We start from the raw sequence: 25,745 nt of genomic DNA, 5'->3' as shown, positions 1-25,745 counted from the left end.
GTAGTTTCTTCAATATTACATATTTAAATAAATTTAAAACTCCAAAAGTGCATGTGTCTACTTTGCCTGTTATAAAAAATGTTGAAGAAAAATTCGTTTTGGAATTGCAAGAGGAAATCTCTAAATTTTGGTACTAGCAAATAAATATATTCATATATTAACATATAAGATAGAAATAAAAATATATTTATTTGCATGAAATAAATTAATAATACCTAGTAATTGTTAATTAAATTGTTTGTAGGAAATAACCTGGCATTAAAATGATGAAATGAAAATATAAAATGAATATGTACAAAGCTCCAAACTGCAATATACAATAGGCAGTAACATAATTATAACAACTACGAGCATATAAAGCAATAATTATCTGCCCACTTTCATGATTTATTTTCTGTTATGTAAGGGCTCATCAATATTACCAATTGTTAAATATTTTTTATTAAAGTTGTTGGCAAAAAAGCTTGTTGCAGTAAAGCATGTTGCACATTTAGTGTATTGTTGTTATTGTTAGTAGTGTTAATATTATACAAAATGACAAACTATCACAAACAGGGAATGTTTTAATAATTGCTATTGCTATTGTTGCCATTTTGTTAGAACAGGTTTAATGGGGATAAAGGAATCTATTCATTTTTAATGTTTATCTATACGTCCGTTTTGATTGTGTAGGTTTCAAAGCAGGCCTTTGTAAAACGTACGTTTCAAACTACTTTCATCTAACTTATAAGAATACCGAATGCAAACTCCATTCAATATGGCATATCTTTTTACATGGATACATGGTACATAACGTCATATTATCACATTTACGTTGTGATAAAATCCTCACCTTAAATTATCTTAATGTTACTTTAAGTTAATATTCAACATGAGCCTGTTTAAATCAAATTTTAACAATTTAAGATGAAGCATCACCACAAGGCCGGTCACAGAAGCATATTTAGTAGCTCATTTAAAAAATATGCATCTGTTGCTCAGTACAACAACATTAATTCTTTATAAATTTACTTACCTAAAGTTTTTTAAAAAGTCACAAATTTACCGACGCGGTTGATAAATTAATAACGTCGACGTTGTTCACCGATAGGCAAATGTGGATCTATTTTATTTACATTCACACTATTGTAATTAGATTTAATGGCCTTAAGAGGCCATATAATATTCATAGAATATTAGCTTACGTAGACGTAAAAATCAATTACCCGAAATTTTTTTTCCAATGAAGCCTGTTTCTGTTAGGTGCTTATGTATTATAATAACAGTCGATATTTTAAATCTATTATTCATAAATTCTACTTCTTTTAAAAAATATTACTCTTCTCAACAATATTGATTTTATTGTTACCGCACATTTACTTTTTTCATAGATCACGTTGTAAAACATAGAATTGCGTTATGTACCAGATCCCATAATTACATTTACATTACTTTTGACACTGTAATAAACAATATCGATTAATAGTATAGGATTACTAACTTAAAGGTATTCGTCATGACCTACATTTTTAATTTCATTACTGAGTTTACCTTTTAACAGATATGCCATATTTTTTGCATGAACTACTTAGAGATGTGTGATTCATCAATTTTCAATTCATTTAGTTTTCTTAATCATAAGTAGTTCACACAAGTCCGTTTTCTAATTAAGCATTGCTTACTAGACATAGAGCATGTGTCAATAATATATCAAGCTTACCTTGGACGGTGGCTGCCTGTTGTGTTATCAAAAACTCAGCAGGACTCGGAGGTGGTGTTTTGGAGAAGTGTGGCGATTTTGGATCTGAAAAAAAATATAAAAAGATATTAGACGTCACAGTATTAAATAATATTGTTTAATAACTCCATTAATGAATTGAATTTCAGAAAATAACAGAATTAATATGAATAGTACCTTCATCAGCTAATAATTTGGGCATTGGTTTCTTGCCACCAAATCTTTCGGTCACTTCCTTCAACAGCTCCGAGTCCTCTGCTGTCCTGTGCGTGTCTTCGTGTGGTTGAGTTGTGCGTGTGTCAAGAATAGTCGTTTCAGTTTCGTGAGTACCAGATTTGTCGATGGTTTCTGAGACTGCGGTCGATTGAGTGGTTTTTGCAATCTTCTCGGTAGTCTTAGAAACATCCTCCGCTGGCAAGATAACTTCAGTGGTTTTTGTTATTGTTGTCGTAGTGGGTTTTGCTAATTCGGAAGGTTTGATATCTCCTTTTTGTACTTCGGCAATTTTGTCTTCGACGATACTTTGTCGTTTGATCGATGTGATTTCCTGGACAATTTCAACGCGCTGTGAAGATGCCGGAATGGTTCGATCAGCTGATAACTTATTTTCGATTTGTTGTCGTCTTTCAGTTACGGTTTTGTTGAAATCCTCTTCCTCATCTGATATTGCCACAGCCTTTTCCTCGGCGGAATATTTGTCGTGAACTTGATCTGTAAATATACGTCTCCGTTAGTTTCAGGACAATATGTTTTTACACTAATTTAAGAAGCTTAAACTTACCCGCACAACGTTTTATTTTAAGTGTTTGTTGTGAAGCGGTATAATATATTTTATACAAATGGTTAGTTTTTTTCATAGACATTGCATCTATATTTAAGTTATGCATATAAATATTTCCGGACAAATAAAGTACATAATTATTCTAGTCGGAAGTTAAATTGGATATAATGGGATTTCATTGTATTTAGACATATTTAAACCGACAGCGCGAAATTTAAATTATATTTAAACGTATTCAAAAAACAATAAAATGTTACTTACAAGTTTCCCTGGTTTCTGGTATCAATTCTTTGTCTGTAACTTTTCGATCCCTATCTAAGCTACTATCTCGCTTCAGTCTGTAAATTTGTTTCTCCTCATGTTTAATTCTGGTAATGGTCTGACCATTTTGGTCTACGTTTAGGCACTGAGGTATAATGTCTTCTCGTTCTATCCTCCTCAAGGCATTTTCCAGTATATTTGTTTGAGCCTTGTTACCAGATTGGGACAGCCACATGCGCAACATGGATTGACCCTGTTTCGCGACGCTATCGGGATATTCTGACTTGATGACGTTTATTTCTGATGGTGTAAGACCTAATTGGGTAGCCAACGGCACCCAGTCTTCACCCAGGAGGTTGCTCATGTCCGCTAGTCTCGGATCTGGTCTGTAATAATCGAAGTTCTCTGAGAGAAGAATGTGTCTCTTGACCGAATCGGTGTCAGACAGCGATATCGTTTCAGAAACGATATCGTCTGGAAGGACGATGTTGAGTATACAGATCGGTTGTTGCGGTGGCTCGCCTTTAGGAACCTAAAAACGTTGACCAATGTATTATTGTTTAAATCAAAATATTTTCTACACCCACCTTAGGTTCTTTCATGAAAAGACATCGACTGACCGCCTCGGCATGTTGATCCTTAACTCTTACAGAGAAAGGTAATCTGTTTTCTCTGAAGGCCCTGAACGAGAATTGTAGCTGTTCGCCACTCTTGGTGATCGGTACTAGATTGCCGGCGAATTCGATATACTGTGGCTTGCCCTCCAGGACTTCAACGTCTCGACTTTTAGCCACTTCAGTGAAATGTTCTTGCTGCTCCAAAGTCTTGTCCTCTTTATCGTCTGTCATGCAGAATACTCTTAGTCTAGCTTCTAGTGGGTCGATTCGCTTTGCGAACACGACGAACTTAGCCATGAATGGTACGTGAATCGCTTCCCTGGAAATTTTTATATATTAAATCACATTTTTAAATATACCAATATTGTGTGCTTACTTATATAACTCGGTTGCCATTTTTGTTGCGTCCCCGATATTTCGGCAGTCCATTAGCCAGAATCTTGCTGACACGGTTGTTGTGAAGGATACACAATCGTTTACGAAAGTAAGCGGAGTTGATCCGGTAACGTCTTCCCATTGTGCTCTGGTAGTTCCACCTTCAGAAAAGATTTTATCCATTTAAGTATGTGAAAAATACTATCAGTCAATTGAATTATGAAAACTTTCCAGTATTGTAGGAAATTTATATATTTTTTTATATATACATCTAGGTGAAAACAAGCAACAGCAAAATTTTGGTAGGAAAAATAACATATACATACTTAAAAAATGGAGGGTGAGACTTATTAATCAATGAAATAAATGAACGCAAACAACATAACACGAAGCAACAACTTCGTACTTATTAATACTGAAACAAAGGGTAAGAAAGTAGAAATAGAAATTTTAACTACAGTAAAAACGGAACTTTATATACATATAATGGATTAAATTATTTTATACATATATTATGGTGATATTGAAACAGTTTTGATTTCTACACATAGTGCTGTTCTTCATTTACTGTAATTAATGCCTGATACATGTATTATACGTTTTGCTTTCACATATTTAATTTTAACAATTGTCACAATTAATGTGAGATTAAATTTTAAAGATTCATTGAGTTGAGACGAAAGTTGTTGAAGATCGAAGTTATTCATCACCCATACCTGTCGTGTTCGGCAAATATCTCGCACAAATTGGGACAGCATGCACTATACACGTTCAATACATCTGTCATTACTTTACTATATTTCTAGCAAAAAGCAGATAGTAACATTCTTCAGGCACACATCATTTTGTGAAGCAAATGCAGTGTTCAAAGCGGCATCAAAGCATAAAGCATCAATTCGAACGGTTTCAGAAAAGACCAGTCGACTGGCAACTAACTTCCGATTTAAAACATGTTTTTTTTTTAAAAATTATTTCACATTTGTCTTTATTTATGATCGATATTATACGACTGATCTAATGACGCAATGTAAATAGATAAATAAAAAGAGGAAACAGTTTTTAAAAAATGCAGCAAATCTATAAGGTGAAATTGCAAATTTGTGTTTTCGTGATTTTTTTATAAATTTAGTTGGAGAAATAAATAAAATCAAGAACTAAATGCAAAAATAAATGTATGTGGTTTATTTTGTAGCTACTTTAACATTTTAAATTGTCGATATTTTACAATAAACGACTAATTTTAAAAATAGAGTATAATTACCATGATAATTTATTTTGCTAGTACTAATTTAGAAAAACTATGTTTCTCTCCTAGTTATTTTTTAAATTAGTCTATAATTTTAAGTTGAGACAATTTAAAACACCGAAGTATTGTCCAAAATATTCCCAAATTTATATATTCATTAAATAATGAAGTGAAAATACACAGTTATATATGCGATATTATTATATTGAACAGAGGGAGACAAAATATACGTATAGTGAAATACAAGAATATATACACATATTGATTATTAATTTTGATGTGGTTTGATGTTATATTACATTGAATGTAAAGGGCATTGATTCAAATGTGCGTTATACCAAAATATAATTTATTTGAAATAGGAATAAACTAAAAAATAACCAAACTGCGTACGTTCATTTCTCACATACCTAATAAAAATGATAAAAACAATTATCATAAGATAGATACATTCTAAAAGGGGGCAGCCCACAATATAGTTAGTTACCTTTGAGAGATCTTTTCCGAAACACCCCTGGGTACACGCGTGAAAATTGTTAAGAGCGCATTAGTTTTTCTAAATTAGTGAAATATGACGCCATCATGACTACTAATATAGTTTATTCTTGACGGAGTTTACGAATTGGAATTAAATCTTAATTAGTTGAATAAATCTCCAATTATTTCTAAACCAACTATACAAATTCTAGTCAACTGCTTATCAACTCTTACTTGGATAAATAAGTACATTTCTTTGGAAATTCTTATGAAATACCGATGTACAATAACCACCAAGAAAAAAAACCACAGAAATGCAAAGTTGGCACTTGACTATAATTTGAACAATAATTTCAATACAACAATCACTTACTTGAATTTAACAACAATAAGTTCACTAGTAATTTTAACTTGAAAAACGACAGAACTACCCAAACGATATGCCCCTAAGCAATATGTTTTTTTTCTTTTTTTGTAAAGTAAAACAACGTCATAATGACATCACTTGGACATTAAGCTTGAGGCTGGCAAACTTTGTTCAACAATTTACAAAATCCCTTCATACCCTAATGCTACCTAATCTAATTGTCAGCATTTTTTTTACCCGAACAATACCCCCAATTGGGAAATATTAAAATTTATCCTTTTGTAACGTAAATAGGTATTTTGAGCACTATTTTACTACTAAATATAACGATATTTACTACTACGAATTACCAAATCAAATTTCAAATTATTTTAGCATAGATCATACATCAAATTGTTCCATTAAAATTTCTACATTTGCTAATTCTATACCTAACTATTATAGTAGAATAATTATGGTTCCCTTCACTTGCCCCTTTACAATTAAACTGCAGTGTATAAATAAATAATATTCAGTTTAATTGCAAATACCTTGGGAAACCGTACTGTCAAAACACGAATATTCTATCTTCTAACAATTATTCTACGACTATCTACATGTTATCTACCGCAAAAACAAAAGCTTGCCAACCCCATAACGACAAAAACAATTTACAAAATTACACAGGGCACAACACAACATCAAGACATGGGATGTAAATAAACACAAAATGAATGTCAGTATTTTATGATAAAGAATGTCAGAAAAATTATATAGTAACTAGGAAATGGTAACTGGTTTAGTAACTGTGATATTATATTGATACAATTAAATTTCATATTGTGATAAAAATAATAAATGGATATAAATAAAAATGTTCTACTATATGTTTTAGAATTAAAAAATTAGAATTAGAAAAAAATTGTTTTAAAACCATTGATTTTAGCTCAACAATTATAAACACAAAATAAAAAGTCCGTCGTATACTTAAATTTCTAATAAAAATGGTATAATATAATCACGGTTACTAAGTAGTTGAAACAAAAAATTAATTGAATTGAAATAAATAAACTCACCTGTTATAGAACATAATAATCTAAGTGTAGGCGCTGATCCTGAATATTGGTTAATCATTCCTTGGGAATGAGCTCTAGGTGCTGGCATACTTAGGGTAATGGCTTTATGGAATTTTCTACGTCTTGGCTCTACGGTTACCACTGGGGATACGGCCACCCCATGTCCTAATAATTTCGCAGTTAGTTCTGGGTCAATTGGTTGGGCCTGTAGAAAAGTTAGAGAGAAATTACATGATGAAACCTGAATCATCAGTTTTATTACTTCTTATAAACAAATACAATTTTATTAATAAATATATATATACATATGTATTTATATAATGTTTATTGTGTTATGTATTACTTGTATAGAAATTTATATATTCATAAAAACAGAAATTCTAATGACAATTTTCCTCTTATATATTTATAAAATTGCCTTATAATTTAACATAGTTAATACTCGAGAAAATTAAATGCTAAAAAATTAAAAATTATTGTACTCATAAAATATTTTTATTTACACGAAATTTTAGAAACTACAGCAAGTACCTAACTCAAGAGTAAAATGTGATACATTTTTTACTCCTAAACTATTAAATATATTATATTCATATTTTTTTAATTATACAGAAAACCGGTTCATTAGCTTTCCACAACAATAACTTTTAGAGGTGTTAAACAATTACATAATTTTTATGTAATTCAAACATACTTAAACAATTTTAAATTGTTCTAGAAAATATACAAATCAGTGAAACATTAAATGTATAGCAAAGGTATATGTAAATTAGTAAATTATGAATTATTTATTTTATTTTATGTTTCTCAAACACCATTAGTATTATTGTACCGGTTGAAAAGAGTTTGATCCGATTGTATTCTGAAAGAGACATCAAACAAGACAAAGACAGTAAAAGTCTTCAAGTTTGCTCCATAGTGGGAGACTTTTACTGCTTTAGTCATACATGATATCTCTCCCAAAACTCAGTAGGATCAAACGCTATTCGATAGGTATAAACAGTTTCGAAGAAAATAAAATTATCACAGAGTGACCTCTATGTCAATACAACTCTGTGTCTGTAAACTGATTTTCAAATTTTTAATACATTTTCTGGATTTTTTGTGTTATTAATAATATTCTGTGTGTTTCATTGCATTAAACATAACCACTGACTACAACCACCATCGGATTTGGCAACCCCTAAATAGACTGTCACTCGAAAAGATCTACAGACCGGCTTTCTGCAAAACGCATAATCAAGCATTTACTTACCTTGTCTTGTAGCAAAAAAATTGAAACGGGAAAGTAGGCGGGATAGAGGCATGACAAAAAGCAAGGTTCGACAGCAAACACAACACACATAAACAGCGGCGAAGTGCAAACAATAATGAAAATGGGGTGATGCGACATTTTGAGCTGAGCGCCCAATAAAAGAAACTGTTAAACGTCTTTTGTTCCCTAAATCGTAAATCTGCGAACCATGCTTTAGTGTCTGTCTTGTTAGCTAGAGCAAATTTTGATGAATGGTTCAGTTTTATAAATGGTTAGTTAACTTGTTGATCAATAACAGCAAGCGGTTGTTAAAGCAAAATGTTTACCAATAATGATCGGAATCAGTTTGGTAAACATTCATTCGTTTCCGTTCATTCAAAATTGTATCTATCGGATGATGATGATGATATTAACCATTTATAAAGTATGTGCCCAAAATTTGCTTTAACCCTGTGACGTAGTAATGAAAATAAGTTAGTTTTATTAGTTTAACTTAATTTTATTGGGCACTCATACTGAATACATTCGGTAATACATTCCATGTTAGTGCAGTAAAACTAGTGTACTTGTAACACACAATTGTAACTTGAAACATACAATGATGAAAATGATTTTCAGGTAGAAAAAGTGTAGAGAAAAGTCATATTAGCTCCAAAATGATTAAAAAGAATTGTATTGAGAAATTTGTTTTGTTATAAATATATAAATAAATATTTAATCTAATTTCATACATTCTTTGCTACTTTGTAAATGAAATATAACTTTTCTTGTTATGTGTTTAAAAAGTGTGTTATAAAGATAAAGTAGATAAACAATCATCGTCATATAAGAGGTAATCATTATTGTCTACTTCAGCGCTAAATTAAGGTGACATAAATAGAAACACAACTAAATACAAACTAATATTAAAACCTATATCATAGCAGAGACTGCTAAATTTTCCATACATAAATTAATTTAAAGTACATTCTCTCTGATTTTTTAATAATAATAATAAACACCCAGAAATTATATCAAAATGAAATATTTATTAGTTTTTGCATTTCGCGCTACAAAAACTAAATATACATTTCAATGTCTATTTTTTGAGAAAAATACATCAATATTTTTATGTTTACAAAACAAACGTGTAGATCTTCTGATAATATCTTTTTTCATTACAAAAAATGAAAAAGATATGTTTTCAGTATTTTAATTTTGTAATATTTTTATTTTTAAAAATTTACAAAATTGTGTCAACTACTGCAAACTTAAAACCAGACAAACATATAATTAAATTGAAATATACAATATATGTCATTAGAATGTAAAATTATAAGGCCTGTATAAAATTTATAATTTATTTAATTAAGGCCTTAGATATAGGTAAAATGATTAAATATGACTAGAAATTTTATTAATCACAAAATATTTGTTGTACTATTTCGATTTAAGTGAATATAAAATTTAACTTTAAAAAATTTTGCATTTGTATAATTAACAGCATTTATTTACAAAGTCCCGAGAAAATTTGGCAATAACTTGTCAATTGTGATGTTTAAATGAGCTTAATAGCGTATACATTTTTTTTAGCATTTGACAATATTCAAATACTTAAGTACATTTCAATTAACATAAAAAAGAGGACTAGCAGCTACACACTCATTTAAAATCCATAATTAAGCTGTTATTTTCAAAACAGTACAAAATTTTACGATATTTAATATCCGATTTGTACAAAAATACTTTTGATATCCAAAGTTTCAAGTATACATTTTAAAAAATATATGTAAATAAATAAAGTTTAGATGACAACTAGAAATTTTGTACTGTTACCGTTAGGCCAACACAACCTTAATTTACCATATCAACGACCAGCGCTTTTTCTTTGGTATATGATTAACACTAATTTTTTTCAATTTCTCTTTAGGCACCCCCTTTCTAGGTTTAAATAAATTTACCTGGAGCCCAACTTTAATCTTCTTCGTAAGCGCGCCCTCTGGGAACACCGCTTGAACTTGCGGTACCACAGTACTAGAGACCATGCCACCTTCAGGTCCAATCGCGTGTACTTCTTGACGCACTCTGGATACGACAGCGAAATACTGTGGGAAATCTTGCGTCAGAATTCGTGTTATTCTACCCGACGCCATGTCCTCTAGCTGGCTTAAATCTGAAAATAACGTGAACGTTAGGTTCGAAATGGGCAAATCGTTGTCAATTTACCTTCAGCTTCGAAGCTTTCGTTCAGTACTTCATTGACAACTTCTTCAGTTGCTTCGACGGTGTGCTCCTTCCAGTTTTCTCCATTGTCGGAGCGTAGGATTACGATTTCTCGTTCTTTGCCACGCAGGGCGGCGAAATGTGGTACTTCGATTATGACGGGTCTATAAATTTAGTTTAAGTTATACACACAAGCGAATACAATTAATTGAACGTACCCTAAGAATTTAGCTCCAACGGGACCCAATTCTAGGACGCGACTGGCGAGTGCTTCGCCCTCCATTAATGGAGGGGGATGGGGAGTTCGTTGCGGTCGAACGTATCGACAGGTTATTCGAGTGGGACTGGGGGCGCATCTTGGGGGTACTATGACCCGCACGCCTGAATGTCGACATCCTCGCATTGCGCCACCACGAGCGTCAACCAAGAATGACACAAGAAAGCTATGAAAAATGGAAGACAAAATTAATTTTAGAAATTAATTGATGGGCTTGAAGGGTTGGAATCAGACATGAAGTTAAATAACATAACATAAAATTATTTGTAAATATATACATTTTGTAGTATATTTACATTATACGTTTAAATTTATTCCTTAAATATTATTTATTTGTTTATTCAGTTTTTTATTATGACTATTTTTTAAAATATTTATATATTAATATATAATTGGTTTAAATTATTGTCAAAAGTCTTAAAATAATTAAAAAAAATCAAGAGACATTTTTTTAAATTTTTTCTTTAGAAGGATTTTGAAAATGTTAAAAAAATATATCTAAAAGGTTAAATATCATTATTTAGTTTTTTTCTGTCCTTGTTATTTTTAAATATTTATATATTAATTAATTGTTTCGTTTGTTACAAATAATTGTGAAAAATCTAATAAAAATCAGCGACATTGGTCCATCTTAAGCATTTTTGTAACTCCACAACAGAATATTTTAAGCTATGTTATAAAATAGGGTTTAAAAATATTACAAGAAGAAATCTTATACATGAACAATCGAAAGAAACATGTTTAAAGAATATATTTAAAATATTAACGTTATGACAATTTTTTACATATACAAAATTCTAATAAACATAAATAAAAGTATTATAAAAAAATTCTTAAAAAAGAACAAAAGAGATAAAATGTTCTTTAGAAGAAAGGGCTTTAAAAAAGTCATAAAAATATATGTAAGAGCTTAAATATTATTTAGATTTTTTCTATTTTTAGTCTTAACTTCATTTGTTTCAAATTATTATCAAATATTTAAAAATAATTAACAACATTGCACCAACACCATAAATTATAAAAAATATTCATAAAAATAAACAATGGAGACTGAAGGAAGGAGTTTAAAAATGTCATTAATATATATTAAAGATTGTTATTCAATTTTTTTTCCTGTTTTATTTTGAATATTTACATGATAATATGTAACTGCTTGGTTTGCTACAAATTATTGTCAAAAAGATAATAATAATCAGCAATATTGGTCCATCTCAAGCGTTTCTGTAGCTCTAGAACTTTAATTTTAGAAGAATATTAAAAAAATATATTTAAAATGTGTTATAACTATTTTTGAAAGTATTTACATACATAAAAATCTAATGAATATAAATAAAAGTATTATAAAAGAAATTCTTAAAAAAAAACAACAGAGAAAAAATGTTGTACATTCATGTGTCTTTAGAAGAAAGGGAAAAGAAAAAAGTCATAAAATACATTTAAGAGCTTAAGTATTGTTTGGATTTTTCCGTTTTAATCTTAACTTCATTTGTATTAAGTTTTATCAAATATTTAAAAATAAATGACAACATTGCACCAAGACCAGATTTTTCGAAACTCCAGAACAGAATTTTTTAAACCTTGTTACAAAATATTATTTAATAAGATATAAAAAAAAATTATAAAGGAGGACAATGGAGAGAAACTTTTTTAAACTAAAGTAAGGAGTTTAAAAACATTATAAAAATATATCTGAAGGGTTAAATATTGTTATTCAATTTTTTTTTTCTTATTTTATTTTGAATATTTACATATTAATACATAATTATTTGGTTTGATACAAATCATTGTCAAAAAACTAATAATAATCAGCAATATTGGTCCTTCTCAAATGTTTTCGTAGCTCCAGAACAGAATATTTTAAAGTTTATTGCAAAATAGGATATAAAATATAGGAAAAGTTCTTAAAAACAATCGGAAGAAACGTTTTTAAACTTTAATTTTGGAACAATATCAGAAAAATATATTTAATGTTATAATTATAATAATTTTTGAAAATATTTACACACACAAAAACCTAATAAATACAAATAAAAGTATTATAAAAAAAATCTTGAAAAATGAACAATAGAGAAGAAATAGCTTTAAAAAAGTCATAAAAATATATTTAAGGGCTTAAGTATTATTTAGATTTTCTCAGTTTTTGGTTAACTTCATTTGTTTCAAATTATTATCAAATATTTATTAAAATAATTATTAACATTGCACCAAACTTTTTGACATTCATTATATAATAATATTTAATAAATTATAAGAAAAATTCATAAAAATGAAAAATCTAAAGAAACTATTTTAAATTATGACTTTTGAAATAAAAATATATTTAAAAGGTAGAAAGAGATTAATAACCCAAAAATTTGTAGTGATAAGTATTATTTTATTTTATTTATTTTTTATTTTACTATCAAGCATCTTAATATTAATTTAAGATACTTTTCAAAACAGGCAACGTTTTTCAATAATACCCATAAATATCGAAAGAAATGAACAAAAATTATTCTCAGCATTCACAAACTATTATTGCGTAATATTAAATAAACAGTGGATTTAACCATAAAAAGTAATTGTAATAATTAAATTTTATATCCACACATATACACCCTACATATTTGTAAACACAGTCAACAGTTAATATTTAAAACCATGACATCAGTTTACCTTGACAAAGTGCATCACTTGAATGAAATAGGAAGTTGTATGAAATATTTTGTGTTATGGTCACGGCCAATTAAAAAACTTCAAATGAAATCATCTCAATAAATGAATAGATTTTAATTAAAAAAACTAGCGCTTCATTATATCTGAATGAGACGCCGCAAATGACGTGATATGTCCTAAAAAATTAAAACATTCTACACTGTTTATTATATTTTTTGTTATAAAAATAAATATAATTATAAAAGTAATATAAATATATGAGTAGTAATTACTAGTTTACAAATAAAATGTTTTAGTGTAAAATAAATATCGACTAAATTTTACATAAACAAGAATATAAATATATATATTTTATACTTCTGATCTCATATGTGAAGACCTACTGGTTGACCTACACACATATCTTGACATTTCAAAAATTCTGTTGGCTTACTTACAATTTAATATCGTTTAAACATCGTTGAATTATCTATGACCACTTCAATAGGTATGCATATAATTCACTTTATTTTTGTTATCACATCACCTGTCTTATCCGTATTGCACAAATGTATGGGAATCACTTACCGAATTAAAATCACTAGAAGAATAATAAGAATTGCAATAACAATATACATCATTTTCTTATTGTATTCACGACGAGACTGGCGAACAGAACTCAATATAAATTATGTTGTCATCGGGATTGTTTTAAACTGAAACGAGACGCGGCCGATTGCCGACTAATTGGTATATGAGCGAATACTGATTTTCTCGTATTCGACGTTCAAAATGCTAAATCCTCATTCAAGTTTACATACAACATGTAGTTGTTTACGAGTTTACATCGAAATTCAGTCGGTGTGAGTCATGAATGACTTAGACATTTAAATATCTGCGCAAGATTTTTACTATCGTGTCCCTCGGCTAAATCCATTTGAAAATGCGGCACGTATCACCTTGATCATATAATGCTCCGTCTGATTTTATATAGTTAATTATGTGAAATTTTTAGCGAACAATCATTACGTTATTAGCTTATTACGAAATGGCATGGTTATTATGAGTTTAGAGGATAAATGTAGGCCTTCTCATATAATTACAAAACAATGGAGTTATAAATAAATTGAAATTTTGCACAAAAACTGATATTGATATTCAGTCAATATGGTCCGGATTTAATTTATCTGTGTAATTTTGTTGTTCTTTTATTATTTCGGATTTAAAATTGTTATTATTTAAAAACACTCCTACGTTTTAATAATATAAAATGTTTAAAATTACTGATGATTTCATGCGTCGCTGTAATCAAACTGTTAATGGTTAACTTGTTACAAATAATACTGTAAATATAATTTTAAGACCTTTTTCCTAATTAAATACTATTTTTAGCATTTATTTATTTAGATAATGTATTTTGTTTTCCATCAATTCAAAAAATATTTCTTACTTCATATATACAAGTCAGTTATTTGTGTTTGACGAAAGGATTTTTATTTTCATTTTCATTTTCAACATTTTGATATATAGGTTTTATCACACGAAGTCTGGTAGCGAAATATAAGCATAACCATTGTAGGGGTTGTCTTTAATTCGAAAAATTTAGAATTTAAAATGTTTCAATCATGTAAATACCATAAAGTAAATTGTAGGAGTTTCGGGCATTATTCTAATCAATCAATAATTGGTCTTAGAATTGTTGCCGACAGAGAATGCCGTTCCAGTATAAGACAAATATCATTGGAAAGGAAAAACCTCGAGGAGTTTACCTGAGGCAGAAAAAATTCAACTTGTCGGAGAAAGTTCAAGTTATTAAGTAAAAATTAAACATAATTTTCACCGTGGATGTCATTGCCAACCAATTTGCTTCTGATTATCAAAAATTCGTATGTATATACAATATGGCCCATTTGAAAGCAGGACACTCCCATAAAATTTGTATATTTTTTCCGATTTTGACATTTTTTTTTTTTGTTTCAATTTTAAAACATGAAAATATGTACTTATAGACAAATTGTCACGTTTTTTAGCTCAAAACCAGAACCTACATGGTAATTTTATATGCATGAAAATTGAGGCAATCATACTAACAAATTATTTATAGAAAATCTGAGTACACCATTGAACTAAGCACCAAATTTCATAAAAAATGATGAATATTCATAATTCTGTAAAAAAATTAATAATCATTATTTTTAGGAATATTTAAATTTAAAAAGTAGCAAAATGTTTGAAAAATAAGATTATTTGTGCTATTTTTGACAGTTTATTCCATATTTAATAAACAAAATAAATTAATTTTTCAGGGAATAATGAATTTGTATAATTTTTTTTATGAAATTTGGTATAGACTCATTTCATTGGGTGCTTAACCCAGTGAAGTAATTAGATTTTCTGTAAAAAGTTTAATAGTATGATTTCTTAAATTTTTATGCCTAAAAAATTACCCACTAGTTTCGGGCTAAAAACATGATATTATGATGAAAAATACATATTTTCATGCTCTATAGTTTGTTAAAATCAAAAAAAAAAAAAAATACAAATTGTATGAGGGTGTTCCGCCTTTAAATGGGCCACACTGTGTATGTATATGTACACTCCTGGACAAAAGTTTGAAAAAACTAGGATATAATTATTGAAAATAACAAATAAATAATAATTATAAAATATAATATTAAAATAAACGCTCTGTATATTAAAATACAATATAATAATAAAAATAACAATACATAGTGTAAATTTAATTTATTATGGCCATCTACCCGTCTCATTGTAGTATGTGAATATTAGTTTTAATCATGGCAAAAGCGAAAGCAAATCGCAGAGGCCTTATGAAAACAAATTGTAGACTTTAGAAATGAGAGTATGTCGTATAAGCGAATTTCTGATATTCTGCAAATTAATAAAGGGACCATATCCAAAATTGTTAATAAATTTGACACATGTGGAACTGTTTCGAATCGTTCCACAGCAGGCAGTACAAATATAATTCTTGACTATGTCCCAGAAAAAATCCAGATTGACAGGCAGTGATAATAATTCATTCAAGAATTACTGCAGCGTAGTGTACAAAATTTATCCGCCGAAACTGTTCAATACTGTTTATATAAAAGAAAAATAGAAAGAACAGGCTTAATTTGACAAGGGAGCATATTTCGCAGTCTAACTGATATTATTTAGCGATTAAAGCATGTTTAATTTTTTTGGAAATGATGGTAAGGGGTTTGTAAGGCGACTAGTAGGCAAACGGTTCTATAAAAATACCAATTACCGACAGTTAAACACGGAGGGGGCAATCGATATGGCGTTGGTCCATATTAACGAAATGATCAATTTGTTTATGAAGACATATTAAAGGATCACATGCAACCTTTCGCGGAGGATAATGTCACTAAGATGGTTGTTTCAATAGGACAACGGTCCCAAGTACATAAAAGACATATTTGGGACTATTTAGAAAGAAATATACGGCAGCACACTATAAAAAAATAAGATGGAGCTACTGACAAGGCTTCAAATGGAATGACAGAAAATACCTCCAGAATTTACCAGAAAATTGATCGTCTCTATGAACAAATTGTGTGCAGCAGTCACACAAGATGATAATTATGCAACAAAATATTAACGCTTCTATTTGTTTTTGGTTTATTATTCGAAAATTAATTATTTAATAAGGTTTCCAAACTTTTGATCAAATAAAAAAGTTTAATTTTTTATAAAATTCTATTCTACTTTATAATATCTTAATAAAAGTGAATACAATTTCTAAAAGTATTTTTATTAATTCTTTATATAGGACATCGAACAGTAATTTTATTTAAAACATTCATTGTTAATTGTTATTCGAATAATAAACAATTCAGTTTTAGGGTTTCCAAACTTATCCAGGAGTGTCATCATCATCACGTACAATAGAGACAGTAAGTCTCCTACTAGGGGACAGACTTCTACTGTCTCTGTCATGCATGATATCTCTCTCTAAATTTAGACGGGTCAAACGCTTTTCCTACTGTATATAGAAGAATTATAAAAATAATCATATCTGATTCCACATAACAACGAAACATAATAATACATGCATTTGAATAAACACCACAAACTTACTTCTTCCAATGTAATTTTCTGCAGCAGTGAAATAAAAACAATAATATGTAAATAAATAGAAAGATAAACAATTACAGTAAAAATTAACAAGCATATAAAACAAAGTATTTTAGGTAAGTTAAATATTTAAAAATTTAACATCTTTTAAGTATTATATTGCTTATTAATATTAAAGTAACATGTCTCAGAATACTGAATTGATCAATAATTGCGCATTTCAATTTAAATAGGAACTTTCCGGAAAATCTCAACACGCAAACATACCCAATGTTGATGGGATGCCGGCCAATATCAACATTATCGGGTTGATACTTTTTGATGTACTCCACGTAGTTCTGGGTGACATGTTCGGGACTGATGTTGTCCTCGATGTTCTGAGGGGGTAGCATGTTGCTGTCGCCGCTGATCACCATCCTATTGGAATCGATGCGCTCGTCTCTGGTCACGTCGATGGGCAGCGAGTCGTCGCCCAGCGATTTCATCTCGTCAGCCGTCAAATATCTGTACGTTTGATCGCCCAACAAGGTGTCCTCTCCTAAAAACCACACGCAAAACCATCACAAAATTGTGTCCGAATCGCGCGAATCCAACACGGGACGCAGAAACAAGGAATTTAACGCGCGTATCGGGCGAGTTCTAATTTCTCACTGAAACATTGATGCAAATAGACGGAAAAATGTGTGCGACTCTCTGGCATTGTGATTCCTCGGACTCTGCCGGATTCGTGTTAGGTCACGTTGTGGGCGGCAGATGAGACGACGTCTTCAAATTGATCCATAAACGTTTGTATTGTATAATGTGCAATTTTTGTCAATTGTAGGCTTTAACTGGCCCAATTTTAATTCGGCAACGAAAAAATTGCACGGGTCAGCGGGCAGGCCCAGACCAATGCGTAAAGAGTAGGAAAGTGAAAGTATCAGTGACCGTCAACGTTAGTTTTGGTAGTTAGGACGTCATGAGTTATAAATAACAACAACAACAACGCGATTTAAAATAACATAAATACAATTTACATAACTGCATTTATTAAAAAACAATAATGTTCATTTATCCCCTATTAAGAAATTGCAATTTCTATTCTTCACAAATAACATTTATTAATTCAAAAAGCGAGCATTACGTCATTGTTTACAACAAGTAATTATTTCATTACAAAGTAACTAAAAAGTTTTACTTCATTATCAATTAGGGCGGAAAAGTATTTTATACACAGTAGGGTATTGACAAAGGTACTTATTTACCGAAATAAATTAAAATCAGCACTTTTCATTTCATAATTGGTTGACTAATATTATAAATAAAATGCGTACATTTTGAAATTTTTTTAATATATTAAATAATAGAAATCCCTTTATCTCAGTTAAAGCAAGGAAATTGGTAAATTTAGCGGTAGTAAATAAAAATACTTTCCATCTTGTGCAGTGCTTACCAATCTGCATCAACCTAACAATTTATAATATTTTAATTTATGTTTTACTTGTTTTAACATGTTCAATTAGTATACTTTCAATTTTATATGATGTTGAATTATTTCACTAATTTCATATCACTGAAAAGTGTTTATGCATAGTTTGGTACTGACATGGATACTTATTTGCAGTAATAAAATTAGAATCAGCACATTTCATAATTGGTTGGTTAATATTACAAGTGAAATATGAATATTTTGAAAATCTTTTGATATATTAAACAAATACCAATACCTTTATCTCAGTTAAAGAAAGGAAAATTAATAAATTTGGGAATAGTAAATACTTTCCATTTTGTGCACTGCTTTGTAATCTGCATCAACTTAACAATTTATAATATTTTAATTTATGTTTTACTTGTAAATTTGTATTCTTTCAATTTCATATGATTATGTCATATGTATATATTATTATACACTAATACCATATTAACTAACACTTAATGAAAAATATTTTATACAGTTTGATATTGACATGGATACTTATTTGTAGAAATAAAATTATAATTATTATAAATAATTAGTTGGTTAATATTACAAGTGAAATATGAATATGTATTTGAGAAATCTTTTGATATATTAAACAAATGCCAATACCTTTATCTCAGTTAAAGAAAGGAAAATTAATAAATTTTTCAATAGTAAATACTGAATAATTTCAATTTTGTGCAATACTTTGTAAACCGAATCAACTTAACAATTTATAATATAATAATGTATGTTTTACTTGTAAATATGTATTCTTTCAATTTCATATAATTATACCCATTAGATGGTAGATTATTACACTAATGCCATATTAACTAATACTTACTGAAAAATATAATACATATAATCAGCACATTTCATAATTGGTTGGATAATATTGCAAATAAAATACGAACATTTTGAAAATCTTTTGATATATTAAACAAATGCCAATACCTTTATCTCAGTTAAAGGAAGGAATATTAATAAATTTGGGAATAGTGAATACTTTCCATTTTGTGCAGTGCTTTGTAATCTGCATCAACTTAACAATTTATAATATTTTAATTTATGTTTTACTTTTAAATTTGTATTATTTCAATTTAATAAAATTATACCCATTAGACGGTAGATTATTACACTAATACTTATTAAATTTTATTAATATTTTAATTTATGTTTTACTTGTAAATTTGTATTATTTCAATTTAATATAATTATACCCATTAGACGGTAGATTATTACACTAATACCATATTAACTAATACTTATTAAAAATATAATATATATAATCAGCACATTTCATAATTGGTTGGATAATATTGCAAATAAAATACAAACATTTTGAAAATCTTTGGATACATTAAACAAATGCTAATACCTTTATCTCAATTTAGGAAAAGAAACTTAGTAAATTTAGTAATAGTAAACAACAAATACTTTCGATCTTTTACAGTCCTTTGTAATCTGCGTCAACCTAACAGTTTATAATATTTTAATTTATGATTTACTTTTTAATATGTTAAATTTATATACTTTCAATTAGACATAAAATTAAAATGAGCACATTTCATAATTGGTTGATTAATATTACAAATTATATAACATACGAACATTTTGAAAATGTTTTGACGTATTAAACAAATGTCAATCCCTTTAACTTAGTTAAAGAAAGGAAAATTAGTAAATTTAGGAATAGTAAACAATGAATATTTTCCATCTAGTACACTGCTTTCCAAACTGCACCACCATAACAATTTATAATATTTTGATTTATTTTTTACTTGTTTTAACACGTTAAATTTCTTTCTTTCAATTTTACTTGATTATATACATCCATATAGTCATCATTACGCTAATTTCATATCAACTAATAATTACTTAAAAGTATTTTATGCGTAATTTGGTATTGACAGATACTTATTTGCAAAAATCAAATTAAAATCAGCACATTTCATAATTGGTTGGCTAATATTACTAACGAAAAATGAACATTTTGAACATCTTTTAAATATATTAAACAAATGCCAATCCCTTTTACTCAGTTAAATCAAGGAAAATTTAAATTTAGTAGTAGTAAAAAATAAATAACTTTAAAGTATGATATTGACAAAGATATTACAGAAATAAAATTAAAATTTCATTTCATAATTCGTTGGCCAATCTTATAAATGTGAAATAAAAGTTTTGCACATTTTAAAGATATTAAACAAATACCAATCTTTTTATTTTAATTAAAATAAGGAACTTTAATATGTTAGTAAATAATAAATACTTTTCTTCTTCTACAGTGCTTTGCAATTTTTATCTGCCTAACAATTTATATCATTTTAATTTGTTTTATTTTTTAATAGGTTAAATTTGTATACTTTTTATATACTGAATCAACTAACATTTGTGAAAAAGTATTATATACACATTTATAGATATAGGTTCTTATTTATGGAAATGAAATTAAATTCAAAAAGTTTGTTTTTAAGATATTTAGTAAATGTCAATCTATTGATTCTAATTAAAGCAAAGGAATTATTATTCTCTGGAATGCTTTGTAATCTGCATCTACCATCTAACAATTTTTAATATTTTAATATATGTTTTACTTTTTTATACAATAAATTTCAATAGTTAGTATAGTATTGACCTGTAAACTTTATTTATAGAAATAAAATTAAAATAGTCGGATTTCATAATTGTCTGGATTGGATTTTAAAAATGAAATACATAAATTTTGTATATTTTTGAAGATATTAAGCAAATGCCCCAATCTCTTGATTTTAGTCAAAGCAAGATAAATTAGACAAAAAAATACTTTCCACCCTGTGCAGTACTTTGTAATTTTTTGTATACTTGCAATTTTATATGATAATATCCATAATTAAAGTTGATTGCACTATTTTCGTCTCACATCTTGAACGCACCACATATTAAAGCAAGAATGCACATGAAATTGTGAAAACAAATAAAATGGCACTAATTTTAATAAGAACATAAACATTACATCACTGAATTCCGCAACATGTCCCATCAAGAAAACAAATTTCTAGCCACATAAAATAACGAAATAGTACAAAAAAACGCAGAGCCGTATTTTCGCCGGCGATTCGAGGACGCAACATTAATTTTTGACGTTATCGGATCCACTTCGAATAATAAGCGGAAATTGTCGACTAATTTTGAATAAACAAATGTGTAGCGTAAATCTTTTATTGTAGTACTACAATGAATTAAAATTAACCAGCCTTATTGTTCTAATCAATATAGCGGAGAATTTTAAAGGCCACTACTGTAAATTCATTGCTGCACGTAGTTCGAAATATGTACACGTTTTGTAACACATAATTTTAATTTAGGCAGTATGTTTATTAAACAAACAACACATTGGTTTAATAAAAAAATAATTATTGTGGGGAGTTGGTGCCACAAATATAATAATAATTTTTGGTGCGCAATTTTTTATTTTTAGCCTAATCAAGAAGAAGTTAAATAAACAAAGCAGTACACATAACTAGATAATGAAGATGACCTCAACTAATGCCAAAATTGCATTCTGGTGGGCTCGATACATTAAACGACTAAATTATTAAACCGAAATTCATATCATTTTTCCTCGCATATATGTATTCAGTTAAATTCCTTGTTTCCTATAGTATAATATGTGTTATTTTTAGAAGAAGCGTGTTAGCAGCAACTGAAGTTACATGAAAATCAATAAAAAAATGACAAATTATGAGTGTTTTATTGTGATTTTTATATTAATGTGTTAGTAACTTACGAGACATTAGAGATGTACCACTGAAATATGGTAGATAGATATGACGTTCATGGGGGGCAGTACCGAATGCGTCCAACAAATCCTCCCCTGTTTTGATTATATATTTTTTATTATAATAAGTTTCCAGTGAACATCAAGCATAAGCAGAAAGCTCCATTAATTTTGAAAACGAGTGACCCTTTTTAGTCACAGATTCTTCGCAAAGTAAGCCAAGATGAACTTCTATTTTCGAAAATGTGTTGTATGAACTGTATTACTTAATTTAGTTACAAAGTTTCTTCAGTAAGAGCTTTGCAGAAAATTTTATATTAAAATGAATGGAAGATTTTGCTGTTCAATCTTGGCTTCTAACTAACGTAAGTAAGTAATCTATTTATTAATTTAAAAAATTTCGTTGTAGTTCTAAACCTACTCATCGTTTCTATGAACGACGTATTTTCACTAACAAACAGTGAACTGTAAACACTTTTAATGACGGTTTCTATACTATAATTAGTGTAACCTTAATGATGATAAAACATGCATGAAGTTTAAAATAAAACCTAAGAAGCTAAGTTGCGCTCCTAATTGCACTTGTGCGAAATTCTAATTTTATAAGTTCTTCCAAAATTCTTTTGTATTTTGAAAGAAAATTCATTGACTAGCCTGCACACAACAATGAATAAAATTGTTTAGGTGGTACTTACCTCCTTCCTCTTCAGAATCTGACATAAATGTTTCGTGCATAGCTTCAGGGGCTACTACTCTATATTTTTCTTCTATATTAGTGGTAGTATTCGTGATAATCGATGTAGTAGTTGTTACAACTTTTAGGGTTTCAATGACAGTGATATATCCAAGTTTGTTAGCGATGTTCAAAGGTGTCTGGCCGTTCTGAAGTATAATTAAAAATTAGTTTATTGAATTATAACAAAGACAATTTCTTACGTTTGTCACAGCATTTGGATCTGCGTTGTTTTCTAATAGAAGATTGACAATATTGGTGTGTCCTTGTTGCGCAGCCTGATGAAGTGGCGTATAGCCCAAGGATGTCGATGCGTCGACTTTGGCTCCATTAGCCAAAAGATACCTGACCATGTTAACTTGTCCAAAGTGGCAAGCCACGTGTAGCGGTGTGTATCCCGCTTTCGTTGGAGTATCCACAACTGCCCCATTCTTAACTAAGATTTCAGCGGCAGGGACTCTGTCTTCTTGAGCGCATAAGTGCAATGGAGTCAAGCCATTCTGAAATTAGATGACCACATATATAATTAGTAAATTTACTATGATTTTAAACCTAATTATTTACCTTGGCTTGGTGGTTTGCGTCCGCCTTATGCTCAAGAAGCAGCGACGTCATATCAGTGTGTCCTTCTTGTGAACTAAGATGCAGAGGGGTAAATCCAGCTTTACTCTCAGCATTTGGCTGAGCACCGTATTCTAGAAGGGTATTCGCTATGTCCATTTGGTTTTTCCTTGCAGCTGTATGCAAAGGAGTGTGGCCATTCTTGGCGGTTGCGTGAGGAGATGCTCCCTTGTCCAGAAGAAGTAACGCGACATTCTGGTGATCGTAATGGGAGGCAACATGCAATGGAGTGACTCCGTTTTTGCCTTGGGCATCCACTGGAGCCTCCTTTTGCAAAAGAAGTTTTGCCACTTTAAGATGTCCATATTTGGCTGCAAGATGTAGTGGGGTAAATCCTTTTTTGGTGGTTGCATCTAAAGTGGCTCCGTTCTCTATCAAAACCGCAGCGACCTGATAAAACATTCATTTAGGTTTATAGTAATTTGAGTTTATGATAATGTTACCTCATCTTGGCCTTCCTTCGCTGCTATGTGTAGCGCTGAGTACATGTCTTTGGTTGTATTGTCTACCTTTGCGCCATGTTGCAACAAAAGCATAACAATATCAACATTGCCTAATCTAGAAGCGATGTGAAGAGGCGTCTGTTGCTCTCTGGCTCTCGCATCTACTTGAGCGCCATTTCGCAAAAGTATTCTGATAATATCAGTCTAAAACAAAAAATGATTATATTTATTGTAAATAATAAATAAGTAAATAAATATTGGAAATATAATTACCTGATTAGCACGTGCTGCGAGGTGAAGTGGTGTTTCACCTCTAACTGTAGGAACATCTGGACTAGCATCATGTTGCAGCAAGTAAATCACAATATTCATACATCCCATAAAACTAGCGACATGTAATGGTGTAAGTCCACTTTCTGTTGTTGCTCCTATGCCTGCAAATGAAATGAGAGATATTATTTTACAAATAGATAATAATTTAAGTTTATAGGAACATAAATGAGAAGTTTTTTTTTCTGGAAAGATTTTTAGAGAGTGGATTTATTGTCGAGTACTTTCAAAGATACTTGTTTCAAGTATGTCAAGTATTTCAAGGGGTGATGTCACTGATCCCTCAATAGGGACACGATGATCTCTACATTCTGTTACTTACTTGCTCCATGTTTCAAAAGCAATTCAACAACTTTTATCCTGTTCTTTTTACAAGCGATGTGAAGAGGCGTGAAACCATTAAGAGCGCGAGCGTTCGCGTCAGCCTGTCGATCCAGGAGGAGTTTCGCCACACGAACATGACCGCAATGTGCCGCGACATGAAGGGCGGTTAGATAATCGACCGTAACTTCATCAACCGGGGCTCGATGGTAAAGGAGAATGCGGGCGGCATCCACGTGGTCTCCTTGAGCAGCCATATGAAGAGGAGCCAAACCGTTCTGAAATTTTTTAATTTAATTAATTCATGTACAACATTTAATTGTAATATTATTTTGTGATGTAGTGAAATCGACCTAAGGAGTACCTTAGTTTTTGAACTAATTGGTGCTCCTCGTTCCAATAACATATCCACGACTTGTTCGTGGCCACTTCTCGCTGCACAATGCAAAGGTGTTAATCCATCTCTGGTCTTTGACTCTATCGTTGCCCCATTGTCTACCAGAGTGGCCACCATATTCGTTTTGCCCCATTTTGCTGCAACGTGCAGAGGTGTGATGTTGTGTTTCGCAGAGTAATTAACATCTGCTCCTTTTTGAATCAAAAGGTTTGCAATTTGCTGGTTGCCATAATGAGAAGCTATGTGAAGAGGAGTGAATCCAGATTTTGATGTGACGTCAGGATTATGCTCATTCTGAAATTATTATAATTATATTAAATTAATAATTAATAAT

General features: G+C 29.7%; 1 protein-coding gene across 7 annotated transcripts in view; it reads right to left on the bottom strand.

Annotated features, from left to right (window-relative positions):
* Nucleotides 1-25,745, bottom strand: part of LOC109602414 (ankyrin-3-like) — a 118,606-nt gene that overhangs the window by 80,767 nt on the left and 12,094 nt on the right. For 3 of the 7 annotated variants that reach the window (XM_049963964.1, XM_049963967.1, XM_049963966.1), the window contains 18 exons: nucleotides 25,379-25,705; nucleotides 25,016-25,292; nucleotides 24,637-24,797; nucleotides 24,364-24,567; nucleotides 23,864-24,310; nucleotides 23,503-23,799; nucleotides 23,262-23,448; nucleotides 17,633-17,903; nucleotides 17,369-17,386; nucleotides 10,572-10,796; nucleotides 10,357-10,517; nucleotides 10,092-10,303; nucleotides 6,897-7,101; nucleotides 3,753-3,912; nucleotides 3,347-3,695; nucleotides 2,760-3,291; nucleotides 1,895-2,428; nucleotides 1,700-1,783 (listed from right to left, as the gene is read on the bottom strand). In XM_049963964.1, the coding sequence (XP_049819921.1) occupies nucleotides 1,700-1,783; nucleotides 1,895-2,428; nucleotides 2,760-3,291; nucleotides 3,347-3,695; nucleotides 3,753-3,912; nucleotides 6,897-7,101; nucleotides 10,092-10,303; nucleotides 10,357-10,517; nucleotides 10,572-10,796; nucleotides 17,369-17,386; nucleotides 17,633-17,903; nucleotides 23,262-23,448; nucleotides 23,503-23,799; nucleotides 23,864-24,310; nucleotides 24,364-24,567; nucleotides 24,637-24,797; nucleotides 25,016-25,292; nucleotides 25,379-25,705 (4,651 nt within the window). Of the gene's footprint in view, nucleotides 1-1,699; nucleotides 1,784-1,894; nucleotides 2,429-2,759; nucleotides 3,292-3,346; nucleotides 3,696-3,752; nucleotides 3,913-6,896; nucleotides 7,102-9,511; nucleotides 10,304-10,356; nucleotides 10,518-10,571; nucleotides 10,797-13,852; nucleotides 14,192-17,368; nucleotides 17,387-17,632; nucleotides 17,904-22,575; nucleotides 22,615-23,261; nucleotides 23,449-23,502; nucleotides 23,800-23,863; nucleotides 24,311-24,363; nucleotides 24,568-24,636; nucleotides 24,798-25,015; nucleotides 25,293-25,378; nucleotides 25,706-25,745 lie in introns of those variants that run through there. The other 4 variants (XM_049963965.1, XM_049963968.1, XM_049963970.1 and 1 more) reach the window with 4 other exon arrangements.

The sequence above is a fragment of the Aethina tumida genome, chromosome 2, assembly GCF_024364675.1.
Source record: "Aethina tumida isolate Nest 87 chromosome 2, icAetTumi1.1, whole genome shotgun sequence".
In the NCBI taxonomy this organism is placed as follows: Eukaryota; Metazoa; Arthropoda; class Insecta; order Coleoptera; family Nitidulidae; genus Aethina; species Aethina tumida.
This window is presented reverse-complemented; position numbering and strand designations above follow the sequence as displayed.